This window comes from Atractosteus spatula, chromosome 7 (assembly GCF_055471065.1).
Source record: "Atractosteus spatula isolate fAtrSpa1 chromosome 7, fAtrSpa1.hap1, whole genome shotgun sequence".
NCBI lineage: Eukaryota > Metazoa > Chordata > Actinopteri > Semionotiformes > Lepisosteidae > Atractosteus > Atractosteus spatula.
Window position 1 is genome coordinate 55,211,831 of NC_142712.1, and position 20,489 is coordinate 55,232,319.

Genomic DNA, 20,489 nt, shown 5'->3' on the forward strand with positions numbered 1-20,489 from the left:
CCCATGTGTATGTATGCTACGTTACATTGCTCTGCTGGGCACAGTTTCCATGACAGTCTTTACACGCACCCGGTCTGTATAGCAAACCATTACAATATGACCCTATGTATTTTGTAGAGTGATGAAGTTCAGGGCCTTGTCTCCAGTCTGGGACATCAGCTGCAGAATGCCTACACGTCAGTGGTGTCCAGTGTGAGGAGTGCACCAGAAGTCACTGCGGCCCTGGCCAAAGACACAGCCGGTGCTCTGGTAGAAACCTGGAGTTCAGTGCTGAAAAATGTCTCTCACTACATCCCGGTGAGTCACTTCCAGAGGCCCCCTGCTGTCTTTGATAATTCCATTATTTTGGATTAAAGGCATTGATCTGTCTGGCATCCTGTTTATACAGGATCTGGGTGACTGTGTTCGCTCCTCACGTGTTGAATCATACCTCTCTCTCTCTCGACCTTTTGCCAGCTTCCTCGCTGGCTCAGCTTGGATAATCTGATATCTGTGTTTTGACTTTAAAAAAGGTAATTTAAAGACCTTTACAGTAAATGGCTGAGCAATTTGCAGCAGCAGCAAAGTTTGCTATCAACTTTGGACTGCTGCAGCTCTTTCTGACCTACGTGTTAGGAAGGTAGAACGGCAGTCTTGGTTGTTGTGTAGAAGCAGCCTGAAAAAAGGCCCAAGTCTGCAGCATGTGTTTCTGCTCTGGGATTTTTGTTATAACTCTCTTGGTGACATGTTCAATACGATCGTGTAGGGGTACAGTACATCAGCTTGAAAAGCTCCTGTAGTGGATCTTTTGATTTACACAATGGTAGTGGTATACAGTAATGTATGTGCTTTAATGTGTGTATGTAGCCTCATTGCTCTTTTAAATTTTAAAAGAACCATTTTCAAAGCAGTCAAATTTCTTCAGCTTTTGTTGGACATGACAACATCGCAAGCCATTGGCATTTAGTGTTCTGGTACTGTAATTCCTAATAAAAGCACGCAAAACTGTGTGTGGGACTTGGAAAGTCAGAGTGTTCTGTTACTTTTCCTTGTGTTTCAAAGGCACAAGCCTTTGGCTGTAACCTAGTGAAAGAGGCTTCAGTGGCCCAGAAAGTCAATGGGTACCATATGTCTGACAGGGAATAGTGCTGCTGCGTGAGTGATCCTTCCCACTGACATCATGTCTAGGACGTGCACTCAGGAGAAACAGCCAAATCTCCAGATATTTTTCTTGAATGAATTTGCTTTGAATTGTCTGAGTGGAATATAAAAATAAACCATTTAGAACCCATAAACAGTTCATTTTCATTCCAGCACTCCAGGGCAGAGACATTAGAATTTTACTTTTTTTTACCTAATTTAAAATACAGCCATGTAAATTGCTTTGCTTTAGAAGTTAGTAGCTGCCAAAGGCTGTACACAGTCACATTTACCTTATGGGAATTTAAGCAAATACTGTATATTGGGCTGATGTTGGGCTGCGTGCAATACTTTTGGTACGCATTGTACTTTTAATTTTTCATAGCATACAAGAAGCTGACTAACCAACATTGTTAAGAGATGTCTGTATATAACTTGCTACAGTACTTTCTACAGCCGGGGACACACTTATTATATTGCTTCATAATTTGGTTCTATTTAGTAGCTTTTATATAGTTTAAAAGACTCCTAGCAATATTACAATCTCAGGAAATATACAAATGCAGTACAGCAGGAATCCAGCAATATGAGCTATTAAATGTTCTGTTCCAAACACAGGACAGTTCCTCTGCTGTGGATGTGCCTGCAGAACAAAAAGAGCCTGGCGGCTTCAAATTCATTCTTTACGGTTTCAGAAAGAGGCTGTATTCTTTCCCCTAATGTTACATTTGCTGCAATATTACCATGAATATTGGCATTAGTTGAAACCAGGGATATCTAATGCTAGTGCTGGAGGACTCTGCAGATTCTCTAAAGATTCTTCTTAAAGAAGTAGCGTTTGAAGTTCTGGAGGAAGTGGTTAAATTCATTCAGCTAAGCTAATAACAAGCTGATTAAGGTCATTAAGAGCTCTTTAAGAACGAAAACCTGCAGACACGCCAGCCCCTCAGAAACAACATTTCTATGAGAAAGTTTTGCAAAAAGTGGAGAAGATACCACAGCGAATTCTAAACAGTAAAGAGAGATATGCGGATGCTTGCTATAGCAGTTAGAATTATTTTTGCTTTGTGCCAAACACAGACCAGGAATGGAAACAAAAAATATTTTATGAACGCTGCCCAGGCTTTCTTCCTTGAGAGTTTTCCGTTGTGCTGCCACAATCCACTAAGAGCCTGCCTAGCATTTCCAATTATCAACAAAAGAGGAAAGGCTGACATTTTGTCAGAATATCATTGATGGGGGGGGAGACAAATACAGACCGAACAGTGTTTGACATGTTCCTCTTGATTTCTGAGGGCTACATTTAATCCTGCTGGATTTTCTGACAGAAGCAGAGCACCGACCTCACTGTATTTACTGTTGTCTCAATAACAGCTCTCATTATAGAACTGACCGTAAGAGGAAGCCTATGGATTTATCATTTACAGTGCTCATACACTGGGTTGACAAAGAATTTAACAGGAGATGATGGCCTTTGAAATCGGGCTGGATTCCAGAGCTAATTTAAAAAAGGGCTTCAGATTACACAGGCTCAATGTAATTGACTTTTTCTTTCATTGTAAAAATGAGTAGTGAATACACACTATTTTGCTCCGAAGTGATGTTACATTCCTCAGGGATTGTTGAAAAGCTTGACTCATGTCTGTCAAAAAAGCATATTAAAGGATCAAGAAAATGTTGAATGTATAGGCCATCCCCCTCCCAAGAAATATGTTTGTAATTAACCAATTTCAAAATCAAAGCACTGAAATTACTGTCAAAGTTGAGGAAAAATGGAAAAACATTTCAAAGACCAACAGCCACAGAAGCAGACATTGTTTGCCAGTGGTATTCGTCATAGAATAAATAAAGCAAAACAAAGGTAACCTGTTTTAACTGTCATAAATAATAATTCACCAATGTGGTGAATGATGTAGAAATCCCACTATGCACAGCTGAGAGCTTGAGTAATGACCTACTGCTGTTACTCATTAACCAGAAAAACAAGCAGGCTGCTGTTGTCCTGTTGTGGTGGGGTTATTAAAAGAACTTTTGTCTAAGAAATGACAGCATAGAAATGGCCTGTAAGGTCCTTCAGTCCTTTTAGATAGAGTGTAAAATGCTTCATATTGAAATAAAGTAACATGTCAATATAAATAATGTATTAAAGTACAGGAAAATTAAATATGTTTTACCTCTTAAATCTTTTTTTTGATTTCTTGAAGTAAAAACAATGTATTTAATCTAATTCTAAACCACAGTAAACAAATGAATCCTGCAGCTAATTTCCCAGAAGTCCTCATCCCTGGGAGAGTGTATCTGTTGATTCAGGTAGGAGCATGTCTCTGGGTGCAGTTCACTGAGCAACGCTGTGATAACACCTGGTTACATGCAGGTATCCATGGTTGGCTTAGGCAAGTTTGCGTGCGGAGAGCTGTTTACGGTTCCTTACGTTGTGTTAAAAGAAATCGCTCAAAGTGGATTTTAATTGGAGACACTGTCTGAAGGTGTGACATTTGCCTTTTCAATCTGATTTCAGTTTTTTTTATGTGAAGGACATATGGTATAACTGCTACAGTATGTGTCACATAATGGGTTTTTGACATTTATGTTTCTGGGTCTATGCAGTGTTGATTTTAATATTGCTTTTTCCATTTCCGCCTCACACGCTCAGTTTCCTTTTATAAGTTGTCTTGTTCTTTATTACTCTGACACCTTTCCTAGATATGCTTGCAGGATGCCTTACCACAGAAAACATGAACAACTTAGTTCATTTCTCAACCACACTGATAAAAGCCGATAGTACCCTTGGCAAATCACCTGCACAAAAGGGTGTAAATTCAGGACGTCAGACTTTCCTACCCAGCTCTTTGCTTAAACACCTCAGCATCAGTCCCTTCGCCAATACAGCAGCACCTCGGGCTTGTTTTACAGGGAGGCTCTGAATGCCTTGTCCACAAAGTCAAGCTGTAGTCTGTCGGCCCAAGAGGGTTAAGGTCAGGCATTCTTTGAATGGTGGCAAGTGGTCTTCATTTCATCAAAGCAGATGCATTGCTTGCTGGGGACTAGCCTGTATCTTCTGAAACAAGACATTAGCTGTGATTCTAGTGAGCTCAATCCCTTGGTTGTGTAAAATGAATGACGCATACAACAAATGTTTTTCTCAAGAGGGCTATATAAAAAGTCTGCACATAGTGAAACAGTCACTCGTGTGTCTGTGTTCATTATAAGACTAAAAGGTCTGAATGACTGCCGAGCCCTACTGTGATAGCTCTTAGGAGCAGTTTTTTTCCTTTCCCACAGCGGCTAACCACCACTGGACCCAGACATTAACTGTACCTCCACCGGTCAGCTGGTCACTCTAAAGACTCACTGTGCAGCGTCATGCGCATTGTACTCGGCTCAAAAAGGCCTTTTCCCTGAAGCGACCTCTTTCATAAGCAACTGTTTCAGTGAGCTGAATTAGGAGATACAGTAACTATGCAGAAGCAGGCGATTAATCAAGTTCATTTGCAGTGGGGGCTCATGCCAAGAATCCGGTCTGCGTTCGGAGGGAGGGAGCAAGATGGCTCTGAGGAGTGCGCCGAGTCGGGAGCAGAGGGCACTCGCTCTGCGGGGGGCCAGGACAGGGGGAGGGGTTTGGGCTACTGGGGAGGAAAAGGAATTGGAAAGGAGAGAGGGATATTAAATAACTGGAATTTCTAATTGTTTTTTTTTTCTATTTGGTTATTTGTCAAAAAGTACATTTTGTCCAGTGGTTTTACAGTTTCTGCATTCCAGCCCCCCTGCGGACCATGGCAAATCCTTTACTTCAAGGCTGAAAGTCCCTTTCGAGAGGGTCGGTTTCGGGGAGCCTTTCGTTGTTTTAATGCTGGATGTCGGGGGCAGACGGGGAATGGTTTAACGAATTTCATGCATTCTAAGAGTATATGCATTGGAGGGGGCTTTCATTTAGTTAATTACACGTTAATACCTGAGGCCTTCGCGTGACTGACCCCCGCGTTGTGAGGCATCACTACTAGAAATGTGTTCCAGTGGGTTTTTTTAAACGATCTACTGAGTTCCAAGAAGGCAAAGATTTTTAAATAAACCATTTATTGCATTTGTGACTGTGAAATCCTTCATGCCAAGGTGTACTGAAGGGAGCAGAGAAGGAATTTAACCGGTAGAGAAATTCCCAAGGTCTTGTGTTGCCATGGCAACCCGTCGAACAGGACACACGGCCTTTTGGGACACCATGGTCAGTGACTGATGGACAGTGGTTTTGTGTTAAAACTGAAGATGCTCGAGAACATGAAATATGTTGCCTCTAATGCCTATGGCATGTTAGTTAGTTCTACAGTTTATTTTAAATCAGTAGTAACAACATTTCAAAATAAAGTTAGAAATACAACTCAAGTATAAAAACTTAATGGCAAAAGCGATAAAAATAAAGCAGGCACACAGGGACCAATGCAGGAAAATGCAGTGCTTTTTAAATTTGTGCTCTGCAAATTTGACAGGATGACAATAATAATGGCAATATTGGGAAAGAAAACATGCCCCAAGACTCCGACTGACAGAATCTACAGGACGTCTGTGTTTGTGACACTTGCTTGTGTTAAACTCCTGCTCCCCACCCCCCATAGAACAATTTTTCACACAGTATAATTACATCAAATAGTTGTTTCAAAGTAACCAAATTAGGGCTGCTTAAATTGAATAAGGAAGAGGAAATAACCGTCCCAGCGGGAATCAGTCAGCTGAGGCCACAATGTAAACAAGTAAACAGCTGTCTTGGGGACACGTGGCTCATACTCTGTGCACAGTGACCTGCCAGCGCTCCTAGCCAGGACAGGCTGAAAACCCTGAGGTTACAGCATTGGTGGAATAAGGACAGCTAAAAATGTGGCCCCTGAAACAGCGCTTTGGCAGAATGTGCTTGCAAGGACATTGCATCGTAATAGGATAAACTCTCAGTTTAATAGAATAATGGGGTGGAAGGGGTGTCTGTTATAGCTGAATTATGTTTCTTCAGCCCAGAAACACACTATTTTATGAGAAAGATGTACATGCATACATGTATTGACTCAATCCTCTGACTTATATTTCAACAATTGCAATCAACACAGTCAATGAAAATTGTTCCTGTGCCTTTTATCGTAAATATACAAGCTCTTTATTTCAAGTCTCATAAATATGCTGTATAAAATTCTCATTGTTTTATTATTTTCATCGTTCTTGCCGGGAAAGCTCGGTATTACTGATTTTACAGACATGATTTCATTTAGCAGATTTTGTCCATTAAATCCGAATCCCGTTGAAGCGAAGTCTGTGAAGCGGCTTGTTTACTTTTCCTTGTTTCCCAGCCAGCACTGATTTAGAGCTGGTCTGAAGCAGGGCTTCCTGAGCTTGGTGGAAGAACTGTTACAAGATAGAAATAAGACAAATTGACAAATGACATATAATTCTATTTTGCTGTCTTGTCTCTGTTTTCATTCCGGTGTCATATTAGCCAGCAGCCATATCACCCTGCAACTCACAACTGGCAGCCCACTGAAGCTAAGCAGGTGTGAGCCTGGTCAGTACTTGGATGGGAGACCTCCTGGGAAAAACTAAGGTTGCTGCTGCAAGAGGTGTTAGTGGGGCCAGCAGGGGGCGCTCACCCTGTGGTCCACGTGGGTCTTAATGCCCCAGTATAGTGATGGAGACACTATACTGTAAAACAGGCGCCGTCCTTTGGATGAGACGTAAAACCGAGGTCCTGACTCTCTGCGGTCATTAAAAATCCCAGGACGTTTCTCGAAAAGAGTAGGGGTATAACCCCGGCGTCCTGGCCAAATTTCCCATTGGCCCTTACCAATCATGGCCTCCTAATAATCCCCCTCTATGAACTGGCTTCATCACTCTGCTCTCCTCCTCACTGATAGCTGATGTGTGGTGAGCGTTCTGGCGCACTATGGCTGCCGTCGCATCATCCAGGTGGGGCTGCACATTGGTGGTGGTGGAGGGGAGACCCCATTACCTGTAAAGTGTTTTGAGTGGAGGGTCCAGAAAATAATAATAAAAAAATTATTATTATTAATTATTTATAGGCTCTTCCCCAGTTTTGACATGGAATGTGTTGTTACATTCTTAATTCTTATATTAATAATCATGTCTTGTGACGTTTCATTCTTGAATGTAAGAAGTGGTTTGACGGTGGTGTTTGTAAAATAGAGCAGGTAGGCCGAGGGGGCAGTTTTCCAGGGGAGGCCCTGCCCGTGTTTTGCCTCACTCTGCTGTCTGTTTCTAGCCCCCTCACCAGCCTTCAGGAGTAACAGAAGGGTTACAAACGGGACGATGTCATCCGGCCCATCTAGCCCGTTGGCTAGTAAGTGGCTCAGTGATCCAAAGATGTCTTCCAACTGCTTCGCAGAAGAAGCCAAGAAATCGGCTTCAACATTTGGCTAGGTAGCTTTTCCCACCCTCCTGCCACTCTGGGTACAGAGGTGCCTCCTGTTCTCGGTTTTTGATTAACTTCTGATTCTTGTTTTCCTGTTCCCTATGAAGATGTCTGCTTGGCTGACTTTGTATACTTCTATACAAATATATTCAAAGATCTTCTTGCAGTGTTCTCTTGATTTAAATTCTATGCTGTTAACTATATATACTAACATATATATTTGCTTACCTTTCTCTTTAGTTTCCCATGTTTCTAGAAAATGTAAATGATACGTTATAAACACCTAAGCCTTTTTCGAAAGTAGTCTATTTTAGCTCAGTGTTTAAGATTTTGGATTCGTAGATTAGTTTTCCGGCCTTCGTGCAAAACCCTGAACTTGTCAACGCTATACCTCAACTGGCCTGTTTTCTCAGTCTTGAATATTATTTTGATCTTTTTGAATTTGATTCTACGGTTTGCTAAGCCTCATGCTCTTTTTATCATCTGCAAACTCGGTTTACTAACAGTACCAGGATCTAGTTCATTTATATAAATGAGGAAAAGCAGTGGTGTACCCCACTTTGAATATCTGTGCTCCGTTTGTAAACTAGTTACCAATCCCTAAAACCAGTTTGCTCTGTGCATATCAATTTCTCTTCTTGTTTGTTCACAAAATCTTAACAAACTGGTTAAACAAGACCTCCTCCTTTCTAAATCCATGTTGACTGTACTTTGGTAGCTGATTTCCGTAAGGTCATCTAATTTATATCTAATAATTGTTTCTAACCTTCCACGTAATAGAAATCATACTCTTTGGTTTATAATTATTGGTTCAATTTTTCACTCTTCTTATTCATGAGCACCACATTAACAGTACCCCATTTGGAGTGAGTTTTGTGACGGTGAATTATGTATTACATCTCTTGTTTGCTTGAGTGCAATTCGTAGGATACCATCAGGTCCTGGGGATTTTTTTTATGTTGAATGTTTCTAGTGCCTTAAACATTTCTTGCCTCTTCTAAATAATACTGTTTAATACTAGACTTTAGCCTTCTTCTGCCTGGGACAGGTTGCTGATTTTCTTCTGTGTTGAAAGAAGACATTACATGAAGTTCAGTGTGTGAACTTACGAATTGGGATTCGGCAAAATTACATGTTTACCTCCAGCCTCAGTAAAACAGTTGTCTCAGTGGCACCACACCCTCTGTTTCATCCAGCTCTTTGAGGTGTATCATGCTACTTTTTTCTGTCAGTACCTCTCCAAATTTCTGGACTGAAGCGTAACCGGGATCTGTGATGCAAACGGTCAAGACTAGCACCTAAAAACAAAGTTATTGCATGTTGTCATGTGTTTTCCTTGGATCATTAGTCATCTTGGAGGTATTTGCTTTTGTAACAAGAAAGATAATACTATGTTGTATGTGTTTGTATTATTGAGCAAGAGTGGTTAAAGCAACACTGAGGTTTATAGTTTCTAATGAGAGGTTATAATTCTGATCATAAAAACTTGTTTTCCTGTGTTATGTAAGTTTATTGCACTTAAAATGTATTCAACTGGCTGAGAAGCTTCCTGTCAGTTAGGAAATGCTGAAGTATTATTTTGTTTATATACCTGCTGATTGTAAAACAGGTAAAGCTTTGTTTTTGAAGCCTTGAACACCATAAGGAAAAGCAGCATGAAGTTTTGGGGAATTGTATTCACTTGTTTTGCATTTTAATATTTTTATTACTGCATTTTGTCAGACAGGGTCCACATATCTTAAATCTTTGTCCATGAGGGAATGATGCTTACTTAAGTGTTTTAGAACTGTATGTTCAAAAAACTGTGAGAACTGTGGCAGTGAGGTTAAATGTTTTTCTCCTCTCCACAACTTGTTTGAAGATGCTAAAAAAAGTGATCTAGTGCTAAAAAAGATGGTCTAGTGTGGTGATACACGGGTATGGTAGAGCAGTAGAAAAGTGTTATGCAAGCAGGGTAATGCAATTAGTGAAAACTACAGAGGACAAAATGCACTAAGTTACCATCCAAACTTTCTACAATTAACTTTTAGGTTCAAGGTATAATGCAAGAATTCCAGTCTATTGTGCTCCACAGGAGGTGATATAGTATGATCACAGTCTCTCATAAGGTGGCAAATGTCTGTTTCAAAGCAGAATGCCCAGTTATGATGGATTGTAACTGCGTGACCTACATCTTTTGTTTTGACTTGAAACTCTGTTTCTCCTCGATCCAAGAAGGGATTCTGTATCTATGCAATGGCGCACAGCCGATTAAGGTCCCAGTGGCAGAAGAGCTTGTAAAAGCCTGCATGCATTGAAACAACAAAGGGCTCCAGAGAAGCAGTGATGTGGAACGGGAGATCAGTGAAATCTCTTTGTGTGCTGCTACTTGCAGGTGTAAACTCTGACGAAGCACAAAGCTTACTTTCCTTTACACGAACATGGTGAAAGTTACCTACAGATAAGAATGGTCACGCTGTAAATTGGGAGTTTAACTGCTTTATCAGTCCTCATTCGCCTTACTGCTTTTTTTTTACTTTACAATATTTCTGGAAAAATACTGAAAATGCGTGAGCTTCATTTTGCAATGTTTCATTCACCTGCATTGCTTAATGTAACTGTGCAGAATGCCATTGTCAGATTTCGAAATGGAGATTTGGAAATGTAAAAGGTAGCTTTAAGTATCACGATAGTTTGCGTCAATTTTAATCTTCCATAACCTTTTTTGAAATGTACTTCATTTTATTTTAATAAGGATATATCACAATACTTAATAAACATTGAAATAGAGCATCTGTTATGGATGTTGAACGTTTTTTGTTCTGGATAAAGTTAGGCAGTTATTAATACAGAAATCAGATAATATTTCTGTCTGAATGTAGCCAGTGGTTTTGCAGAAGCACTGCTGCCTTATCAATTTGTGTTGTTTAGATCAAATGTCTTTTAACATAGTAGCTTTATAAACCCACTGACTTCCACTTGCAGACCACTTAAATTGACCCATGCTCGATCATTGCTGTCAAACTTTGAGAATGATCTTTGGAGCTACAGCTCTATAGCTGCAGTGTTAATGCTGACAACAGCCTGACAGTGAAGGACACTGTAATTGGCCATGGAGACGTAATAAATGATATGAGATTTACGGTTAGAATTTCTGGGAGAAGAAAGCACAGTATCACCCCTTGCTCGTAAGGCGTGGAGGTGTGTGGCAGGAAAAGCGTTGCGGTCAGATTGGTGTGCAGTGCCAGAGCCCTGCTGTGGAATGGCCAGCGACTGGCCTGCTTGTCCTTCAGGGGAGGTCAGGGATTCTGACAAAGAGCCGTTTGGGCTGCAGGCAGACAGGGCTCTTTTTATCGCCCTGCCTTCGTTAACCCCTGGCTTGTTCCCGTTGAGATCCTCGAAAGCATCCAGACAGATAGTTTGTCTCCAAGAGGTCTGGCACCAGCCAACCTGCGAAGATCCCAGCCTGGTGTCTGCCAGTCTGGACATTCCATAACGACACATTGAGGGAAGCACAAGGCTAGGAGTGAACAAAACAGGATCAAACCCTTGGACGTTCTTGGGTTTCTGAAGGTCAGCCCAGGTTCAGAAACACATCGGCATGTCTCCGGCAGATTGCAGAGATTTTTCGGGAGCTCCGTCTCTTGGCTGCATCTTGGAATTTGCCTTTTCTGAGAAAAACTGGAACTCTAATAATTCTTCTTAACCTCGCCACTGACGCAACAAAAGCCAGCTCACTAGCCTGGAAATAATGAGTTTGAAATGTACTGAAACTATAGTGGCTGCCTTTTGGGGGGGGGGGAAAATATATATCTGATGATAAAAAAAGTCCAACATCTGGAATAAGAATGAGCAAAAAAGGTGTGGCAATTGCAGAGTGCTTTGTCTAAAAACACTCACAAGTTGCACAGAATGTAGGCATTATTAATGAGATTGTCTGTTGAAATTCTTATCTTTGCTTATCAAGCAATATGGGTCTGATGTGCATGCAGAGCTCAGGCTTTTTCCTCGTGTTTGCTGACCATTTCTGTTGGCGGAAGTAGCGCAGCGCTCGGTGAAGCACCTCACCCCTGCGGGACTGTGCTCACGTGTGATGCCCTTCACAGCTGTCCGGAGTAGCGGGGAAGGAGGACGCGCAGCCCAGCTGTGTGAGCGGAGACAGCGGGAAGGAGCAGAGCAGAGCAGAGCCCGCGCAGGGAGAGGACCAGACGAAGAGCGGCCCACCCGCTGGCGGGTCACCCCAGACCCCGGCGGCCCCGGGGCAGGGAGAGGGAGCCCAGCGCCCCAGCGACACCGTGGCAGCCCGGCTGCTGCAGCAGAAGGTCCTGGAGCAGATCCCAGTCCAGCAGAGGATCCTTCTGGGGGGGCCTGGGACCAGGTACTCGTCCCACAGTGAGAGCAGGAGGGGAGAGGGTGCCCCCAAGTCTCCCAGTCCCACCTACCCACGCGCAGTGCACACCAGCACACACTCCACCACCAAGAAGGACTGACTGTCTCCGCGCAGGAGGTTCTGTCCTCTGAAGGGGGAAGGCCTGAAGGCGCAGCCTGTCTTAGAGAGAGTTAGTGGTGTTTTCTCTGATCTATCCCCAAGGCTTATCCAGCTAAGAGTGCCCACGTCTATGTTCAATCTGTCCATGTCCTGCTTCTTGCAGCTCAATGTTTTTAGCTTCGTTTTGGATACCAGGTGCCTGTGTGATCTGTCGTACTGTGAGTAGGGACAGAGACTCTGCGGGAGGAAAGGTTTGGATTGCAAAACGGTTTCCATACCTTTTGCGAAAACGAAAGGTCTGTGTTTAGAAGAGCGCGTACAGTATGTGTCACAGTTTATAGCGCAGCTGTAGGTTTTCAGTCATCTGTATGTCGTCTGATGGCAATGGTTATGTTATCATAAGCCTTCAAAACAGGATAGCAAATGCCATGGGAAGTGGCAGGGGAGCAGGAGGAACAATATTTAGAAGGCTTTAGAAATATGAGGACAGAGCCACCTTGTCATGATTTACTGGAATATAGAGGAAAGCTGGATCTTGTGGAGTATGGAAAAGAGAGTGGGGATAAAGAGCTTTAAAAATCAGTAGAAATATATTTAAATAGCTATGGGCTGTATGGATTTTTGTCAGTTTGACATCTCTTTAGAGCAGTCTGTCCTAGATATTTTTATAGATTAAAAATTTATGCTGAGAGTAGCACTTTACAGGATATATTATACATCTTTACACTTCTACTTTTCTGAGTATGAATAACAAAAAAGAAAAAGAAATCCTGTGAACTCTATGCTTAACATTAATATTTAAATGTCATTGTTAGTAATACCATCACTGCAAGTGTTTACATTAATATCCAGTTTTCTTTAGACTTTCAAGTGTGAGCTTTCCAGATATTAGCATGTTTGCGTTTAATGCAGGTACAGAAGAACTGTGCACCATTAGTGTACAGTACAACAACATGACAATGTGTCCCATACCCACTTCCACTGACGCAATCAGTCTTACAAAAATTGATGTTTTCTGTATAAAAACCTTCGTGGATGGCTCAGTGCGGAGAGGAGACATTATTAAATAGACTCAAGTGAGTTTAGCTTTGCAAGGAAGAGTTTGTAGCAAACCTATCATATACAGTGTAGAAACTCTTGCCTTGCAAGAACAGTGTGAATTGGGTCATTACCTTAAAACGCCAGGCAACCTCTCGCATAGACAGACAGCGTCTCCAGGAGAATCCTGATATTTTGATTATAACATTCCTTCACAGAACACTGACAGTGACAATCCTGGGGCTCACATTACATCCCATACCAAGAGACCCAGGGCTTCACAACTTCAGCATGACCTAACCCTGCGTGCTCACAGGTTGAGCAGGTGTGGGATATTCTCGAGAGTTCCCTCTGGAATTGTCACAATAACACCAGTTCCCACGACTCAGTTAGAGGGTTTTGTGTTGGGAATAGGCCACAATCCCACAGATCAGCACTGTATCTTCAGGTTGCTGCCTTGCATCATGTATGGCATCAGGCAGTATTGACCGTCCTCTTAGTTTCTCCAGTCTGGTGTGTGTTCACTGGAAAGTACTTTTGCCAAATTGATTTGTTGTGTCCAGTCTCTGTATTTTTAAATGAAATGTATTTCATAACAAGCAGTTAATTTAATGTAATAAGCAGTGCTGTGAAATAAGAGTGTTTTTCAGCACATTAATTGCTAAAGATGGTCTTTTTGGTTGTTTTTGTTACGAGCCACAATTAAATTTATTTTCCCTACAAAGTGAAAATGTTATGAACAGATATCTAATCAAAGATTAAATTTAAGTTTTCTCAAGCACTGTAATTGTGGTACTACTTTAAAGTTCAACTTTTACTCAGAAAACATGATAAAATATTGAATTTAATATACATACACTAAGCATTTTCAGTACTGAATGAATATTTGTGAATCAGATGTATTAGTAAACCCTTTCCTTTTCTGCTCATTCTTATTGCTTTGCTTTATGAGAATGAATATGCTCAATGCAATTAATTATATTTTACAGCAACATTCCTCTTTAATCATTCAATCTACGCTTAATCCTTCCATGGTCTCTACTGCTGACTTTGTGTAAGAACTCAGCAATAAGATGTTGAAAAATTGACAGCTTTTTTTCTGCAAGTCCTGATTATTTTCACATGTCCAACTCACCCTGTGTGCCGATGGAGATCCCACCCACCCATCTTTTTTTTTAACTGTGTAACAGTTGTCAGAGGAAAACCACCCAAGGACAGCAAGAAATTAGGACACCAGAAACATTTTTAGAACATTCTTTCTGGAACAGGTGGTGAGTGCAATTCTTAATAACAAGAATAATATAAAAATATTTAACATTTCTTACTTGATTCACAATGTTTCTTTCTTTCTTTCTTTTCTCTAAAAAGTAGAGTCTGGGAAAATTGTGCTTTTGAACACAATTTTGTGTATAAGAAGCATTGTACTGGCAAAATTGTACCATACACAAGGTTTAATTTCCGAAGGATTATATATCCAGCGTTCATTTCAGAGGTGTACTTGTTTATAAGTAAATGTCTCCTTATGACAAATTTAGAGGTGTTCAGAATGTCTTATTTGCATTCTGAAAGTATAGTTCATATTCAATTTTATGTCAAAGTCAATAACTTAGTGTCTTAATTCGATTTGCAGTTTAATTTTAGTGTAAGAAACCTTCCTTCAAAAAAAGCCCAGTCTTTTATTTTGTGAAATCATATATTTCTTAGCAAGATTCAGATTATTTTAATATCACCTTCGCTACTGCCAAACTGAGATATGCTATTAAGCTATGGTGTTTAAAAAAAGTCAAGTAATAATTCTTATAATTATCACAGCCTTTGAATTTAGAGCTTTTCTAAACAGACTAAGATCTCAAAGCAGATTTGGAAATTGAGAGGGATATTATGTTTAAACATGAATTGGTTCTTTCATCTAGAACGTGATTATTATCCCCACGGTAACTTTATTGCAGTATTAAAACCTTTATTTTGCATTTCCTGTAACAGAATTTACAAAGCTTCTCAGTGTTAATGTTCCTTTTATGTTCTGATGTGTAGCCTAAGGAAATACTCCTTACATTATATCTAAACTCCAGCAATAAACCTTTAGAAAGCCTCTCCATTTCAAGTGTGCTTTATTTTTTAAACTACTGGCAATTGGGGTGGGAGGGGATAGAGTGTCAGCAGTCTGTTTTCTTAAGATTTCCAGCATGTGCAGACAAAATAAACTACCCATTTAGGAAGAAATTAAAAAAAAATAAAAATCACATTCAGAAAAGTTGCCCAAAGCACCACTGACTGGATGATTCATCCAGAGTTTTTCTGGAGAAGGAACACAGGGCCTCTTGTTTCTGTGCCAACCAGGCTGTGCTCATTATGGAGACCTGGCATTAAAAAAGGACAAAATCTACTTTCCGTTTTGGGGAATGAAGGAAAAACATTAACCGATTAAACCTGTGCATATAAGCAACACTAGTAGGTCAGTTTTATGGTTTAACAGTGTTTATGGTTGACTTTCTCCCCTTTTCTCTAGACTAATATGTTTTTTTTTTTCGTATCCAAGCCAAGACAAAAATATCAGTTCAGACTCTCCACAATGCATAATGTCTTGAATGTATGTAAACATTCAACATGCATTTGGGGAAACATTTTTCTCCCAGAATTTCCGAATTGATGAGACAATCTAGCTCTGTAAAATAGTTTTAGAAGGCTAGCTTCCCACCTCTCTTTCAGGACTAATGACCTAGTCCTGAAAAGGCTGAGAGCTCTCTGCATACTGGTGTGTGAGGTTTCCTTTCTGTTGGCAGGCAGGTTTTACCACCACCCCTAGCTTTAGAAAAGCACTGAAGGAAATAACCTCTCTGACTGAAGCACCTGAAACTGGAATGGGCCTTTGAACTGCAGGGAGATAAATATTAGCCATTTCTTCCTACTGCGGGTTTCAAAGAGCAGCTAGATGTCCGCTCGTCCTGGTCAGGCTGCAGTCCCAGAGGGGCCCAACGTGCTCTGGGATCAGGTGTGCTGCTCCGCGTGTGGTTTCACAGTTTTGTGGGGGGAAGAATCCCCAACGTCTTCTGCACATAATGTGAACTTTGTCAAACCAGTGGAGCAGGTGACACAGCAGCATAAGGTGCCTGTTTGTGCTGGTCAGGAGCAGGGAGCTGTGGAAACCCTAGTAAATGTCTGAAGAGGAGTTTTGCTTGTAAATGTGTCAGAAAGACATGGAAAAAAAGGCATACAATACAATATAAAAGCAAGATTATCATTTTTTTTATTTTGTAGTTGATCACCTACACAAAATAGAATTATATTCAATTGTTTAATTTATTCATATTTACATATTTTCACATTATTTCACAACTGATCAAAATTTTCATACGATTTTGACAAACTGCACATCAAGAATTATATCTCAGATTAAGTCCTTTAGCCTCCTTTACTGAACAAATCCACAAGAGAAAGTGCTTACTTTTCAATATTACTTTGCAAAACATTCAGCAGACCTATTGGCCTATATTCTATTTAGAGTTTCCAGCTCATGGGTCTTGATAGTTTACAGTGCATGATTATTATTAATTTAAGCTGAAAACTGAGAATGGCTCTTTTTAAAAAAAGAACTACTCCAAACGTACAAAGCGCAATGCAGACCTCAGAAGATTCTTTGCAAACATCTCACTGGATGCAAATCCCAGATCTTCCAGGTATTGCGAAACAGACATGAACCAATACGCTAGCAAGCCATTAAAAAATTTATTTCAGGAAAGCAGAGGGCTCTTAGTACCACCGGTGTAGACAAACAGGAGCAGATTGTGAATACAAATATAACCTCACCTGAGGTTATAAAAATGCTGCATCTATCAATGCGGTGTGAAAAAGGACAAGCAGATGTGAACTGGCAGGTGGAATAGTAGCATGGCAGTTGTTGCTATCGTTTCTGCTCTTGGGTCGCGGGTTTGATTCTACACTGGCGCACTATCTCTGTGGTGTTTCCTTGTTCCCCACACATTTGCCTTGATTGTTGTTGAGACATGCAGAAGAGGGTTAGGTGATGAGTGTGTGCATGTGTGCCCTCTGTGAGGGACTGCCACCCTATCAGGGTGAAATCCCGATTGGCTCTCTGTGCTTCCCGGAAAGGCTACAGGTTGAATGGCAGTCTCCCGATAAAGGAGGGAATTCAACTCAGGAAGAGAAAAATGAGTAGCCATTAGACACAAACAAGGAAATGTTGTCACAAGCTGTACTATTTCAGAAAAGAACACATTGAAATGATTATATACAATGACAAAATAATTTTGGGCATTTTTGCACAAGTGATGTCAGTCATACACCCAGCATTGATGCTTTGCACCGTGAATCCTAAATAGTGGCAAAAGTAATCCTCCCTTATCTGCACCACACCGCTCTCCAGCTGTGTGTTAGCCTTTCTGGGTCACTCAAATACAGGACAGCTCCACCTGGATTAGCCAGTTGCTAATTCTTCTCTCAATCTCAGACCTCTTCCCTACAGGACTACAGGAGTCCAAGTCCTGACCTGAACTTGGACGTTGTTCTCGCTTCACAGCATCTGCTTGCACATGACATGAAGTGCAGCTCCTCAGGATACATACAAGCTTTGCGATTTAAGCATTTAAAAACCAATCAGCTGGAGTGATTCAAATCTAACATTTCGAAGTTAAATGCCCCTTTTTGTATTTGCTCTGCTGATTACAGTAGAAATGTTTTTCGAAGCTGAAACGTGTGCTCTGGCCCTCTTTTCCAATGCAGGCAGTCTGCTGCTGCTGCGCTTTAAGCCACTCGACAACCGCCAAGGGAGTCCGGGCTCCCAGGGAAATCCTTAAAGGATTACTCTTGATTAAAACCCACTTTCCCACTGAGCTGCTGCAAGCCCAGGAATCCCAGCAAGCCTGCCTTTAAATATTTCCTCCCAGCACTCCATAACGTGAACTGGAGAGCCTTCCCGTCTCGTTCCGAGGCTAGAAGAGTAACTTAGGCCCCATGTGTCGTCTGGCCATCCTCCATTTCCTTTCCGTGCACCGCGGCTCTCAGAGGGAGTCGGTCCGTTTCCTGGCGAACACCGCAGACATGCTCTTGACGATGCTCTTGATCCCGGCCGGCTTCTTCAAGGACGTCTTGGCCTCGCGGATCCGCTCCACGAGCCCGTGGAACACCAGCAGCACGCTGTGGTAGTTCTCGGCGGCGGACACCTCGTAGAAGGCGCAGTCTGTGGACAGCGCCAGCAGCCGGCCCTCCTCGCTGGACACCGTCCTGCGGTGGTGCAGGTCTCTCTTGTTGCCCACGATCACGATGGGCACCTTCTCCACCCCCAGGTAATCCTTCTGCGCCTTGATGCTCTGCACCTGCTTGGAGACGCTGTTGAAGCTGGCCCTGTCGCAGATGCTGTAGACCAGCACAAACCCGTCCGCCCAGTGAATTCTCTTCTCACACGCGGAGCTCTCGCTCAGGAGATCCTAGTGCGGCAAGAGGGGGGGGAAGGACACAGAGGTTTGAGTCTGGTCTCAGAGCCAAGTTTCCAGAATAAATATCTTCCACTATGAAATGAAATCAGTTTTCTTAAGCGAAGAGCTGGAAGTGTTTTAAAGACTGGGGATTTATTAGACTTAACAGCACTTAAGATCACTCTGGGATTCATTGATATGAGCTGGTTATTAGGTTTTCTGTCTCTAATGACTGAATAAATGGGGTTTAAATAAATACTGGGAAAAAAAACTCTGAAACACCCAGCAAAACACACTCTTTCCTACAGCCCAGGACACACAAAGTTCCCATTACCAAGCTCAAAAGTAGACTGTTTCTAACTTGGTAACCCGAGAGTTCTAGTCAACTCAGAAAACAACCACCTCAGCTTCAGGCTGATCAATACGTTTGCACATGGACTGATTTTGGAGCAACTCATTTTTCAGCAGTAAATCACCCTACCAGTTTTACACTGCAGCAGGGACAATAGCAGTATGAAAGCACACAGCTACTGTATACGGCACATCTTATAAACATAAGTACATACATTTTCTATTGAGCTATGTTTTTTGTTTATTTCATGTTCTTCACGTATTTATGTATAAAAACAAAACAGTGAAAATAAAATTAGATTCTAGTGATGTATTTTTACAGTTATTTATCTGTCAGAAATACATGTAGAAGATCTCTACAAATGTTTTAATCAAATATTTTTTTTCCTTACACTTACCTGTGAATAAGGAGAATCCCAGATATTGAAAGAAATCTCTCTGCCATCTACGATAACATTATGGCTGTAAATTGATTCTGGGGGGAAAAAAAGTAAATATTCTTGTTTAAAGACTACAGTAACAACACCATTTCATGCCAATGCAGTATAAAAAGTAACTCCGATCTTTCCAAAACAATCGCGTCTATTCTGCGTCAAAACAATTCTGTTTCGCAACGTGACTACTGGTTCACTGGGGTTGTACTGTACCTCAAAACCGGGACTACACTTAGAGGTGCAGCCACGAAAGTAAAAGTTTATTACATACAGTATAGAGGCTTTGCATCCTGAAAATATAGACTATGAAGCCCTGCCTATGGAAACAAAGCCTATAAGCAACTATAAGAAGTATATGCTTCTTTAATTTAGAGCAAAGCATTTTTTATGTATGTCACTGTATCAGATAAAGGCGAAATTACCGATATCTCCGTACTCCCCGATGAATCTGCGCGTTAGAAAGCGGACTGTCAGAGCTGCAACGGGACAAGAAAAGCTTAATTATTTACCAGACATTACTTAATGATAAACCCACAGTACAAGTACTGTAGGTAACGTGGATCAGCTAACCCAGAGGTGGCAATTAAGTTCCTATTGTTTTCAGACCTGCAACCACACACTAAGGGATAAAGATTATATTTCTTGAACTGCCTACAAATAAGTGCACATGATTAATTAAAACTATTGATTATCTTAACTTACCAGATTTCCCAACGTTATCTGTCCCTAAAACCACTACGTTCGTATCCATCTTTAAAGCATGAAGTCCGGTCATGTCTGCCGTGAGCCTAGATCCCGAAAAGTTTGCTTTGGAGGGAGACAGGCTTAGAACCATTTGCAAACGTAAGTTTTAACTGCCCGATAAACTTAATCAATTACAGCCCCCGCTGTCACTTCTGAGACTGACTCCAGCGACTGGTGTATAAGAGCACTCTTAGGAATGTGCCACTACCTGGTTCAGACGGGGGGGAGTTTCTAAGTATAGCTCCAAACCTCTAGAGAAATTCAGGAAAAGGCAAAATTCTTAAAACCTATATATCTATAGTTAAGATATTGATATTATACATCAAAGCCGAATGGCACTGTTCTATTTTTTCATCAATTATGTTTTAAACACAGAATGGTATCTCCCAAAGGCCTGAAAACACTTGCCCCATGTGCTCCGTATGCAGATGCAGAAGGTGAGGACGTGGGAGGTGTTGACAGAAACTGGCAAAACAGAAAAACATTCATCTCATTTCTGG

The 20,489-nt window shown here is 41.3% G+C and overlaps 2 protein-coding genes across 3 annotated transcripts in view; one reads left to right on the plus strand and one right to left on the minus strand.

The window, feature by feature from the left end:
* plin1 (perilipin 1) overlaps positions 1–15,268 on the plus strand; it is a 36,547-nt gene extending 21,279 nt beyond the window's left edge. The window contains exons 8-9 of one of the 2 annotated variants that reach the window (XM_088922480.1): positions 118–297; positions 11,608–15,268. In XM_088922480.1, coding sequence (XP_088778606.1) covers positions 118–297; positions 11,608–11,991 — 564 coding nt within the window. In that variant the 3' untranslated portion in view covers positions 11,992–15,268. The remainder of the gene's footprint in view (positions 1–117; positions 298–11,607) is intronic. The other variant, XM_088922481.1, reaches the window with a different exon arrangement.
* Positions 15,269–16,257: 989 nt separating this feature from the next.
* Positions 16,258–20,169, minus strand: LOC148831455 (ras-related and estrogen-regulated growth inhibitor-like protein A). The gene is made up of 4 exons (XM_088922200.1): positions 19,948–20,169; positions 19,668–19,721; positions 19,210–19,286; positions 16,258–18,472 (listed from the first exon to the last, which is right to left on the minus strand). The coding sequence occupies exons 1-4, from the start codon at positions 20,078–20,080 to the stop codon at positions 18,047–18,049; spliced, it is 690 nt and encodes a 229-aa protein (XP_088778326.1). The 5' UTR covers positions 20,081–20,169; the 3' UTR covers positions 16,258–18,046.
* Positions 20,170–20,489: the final 320 nt, after the last annotated feature.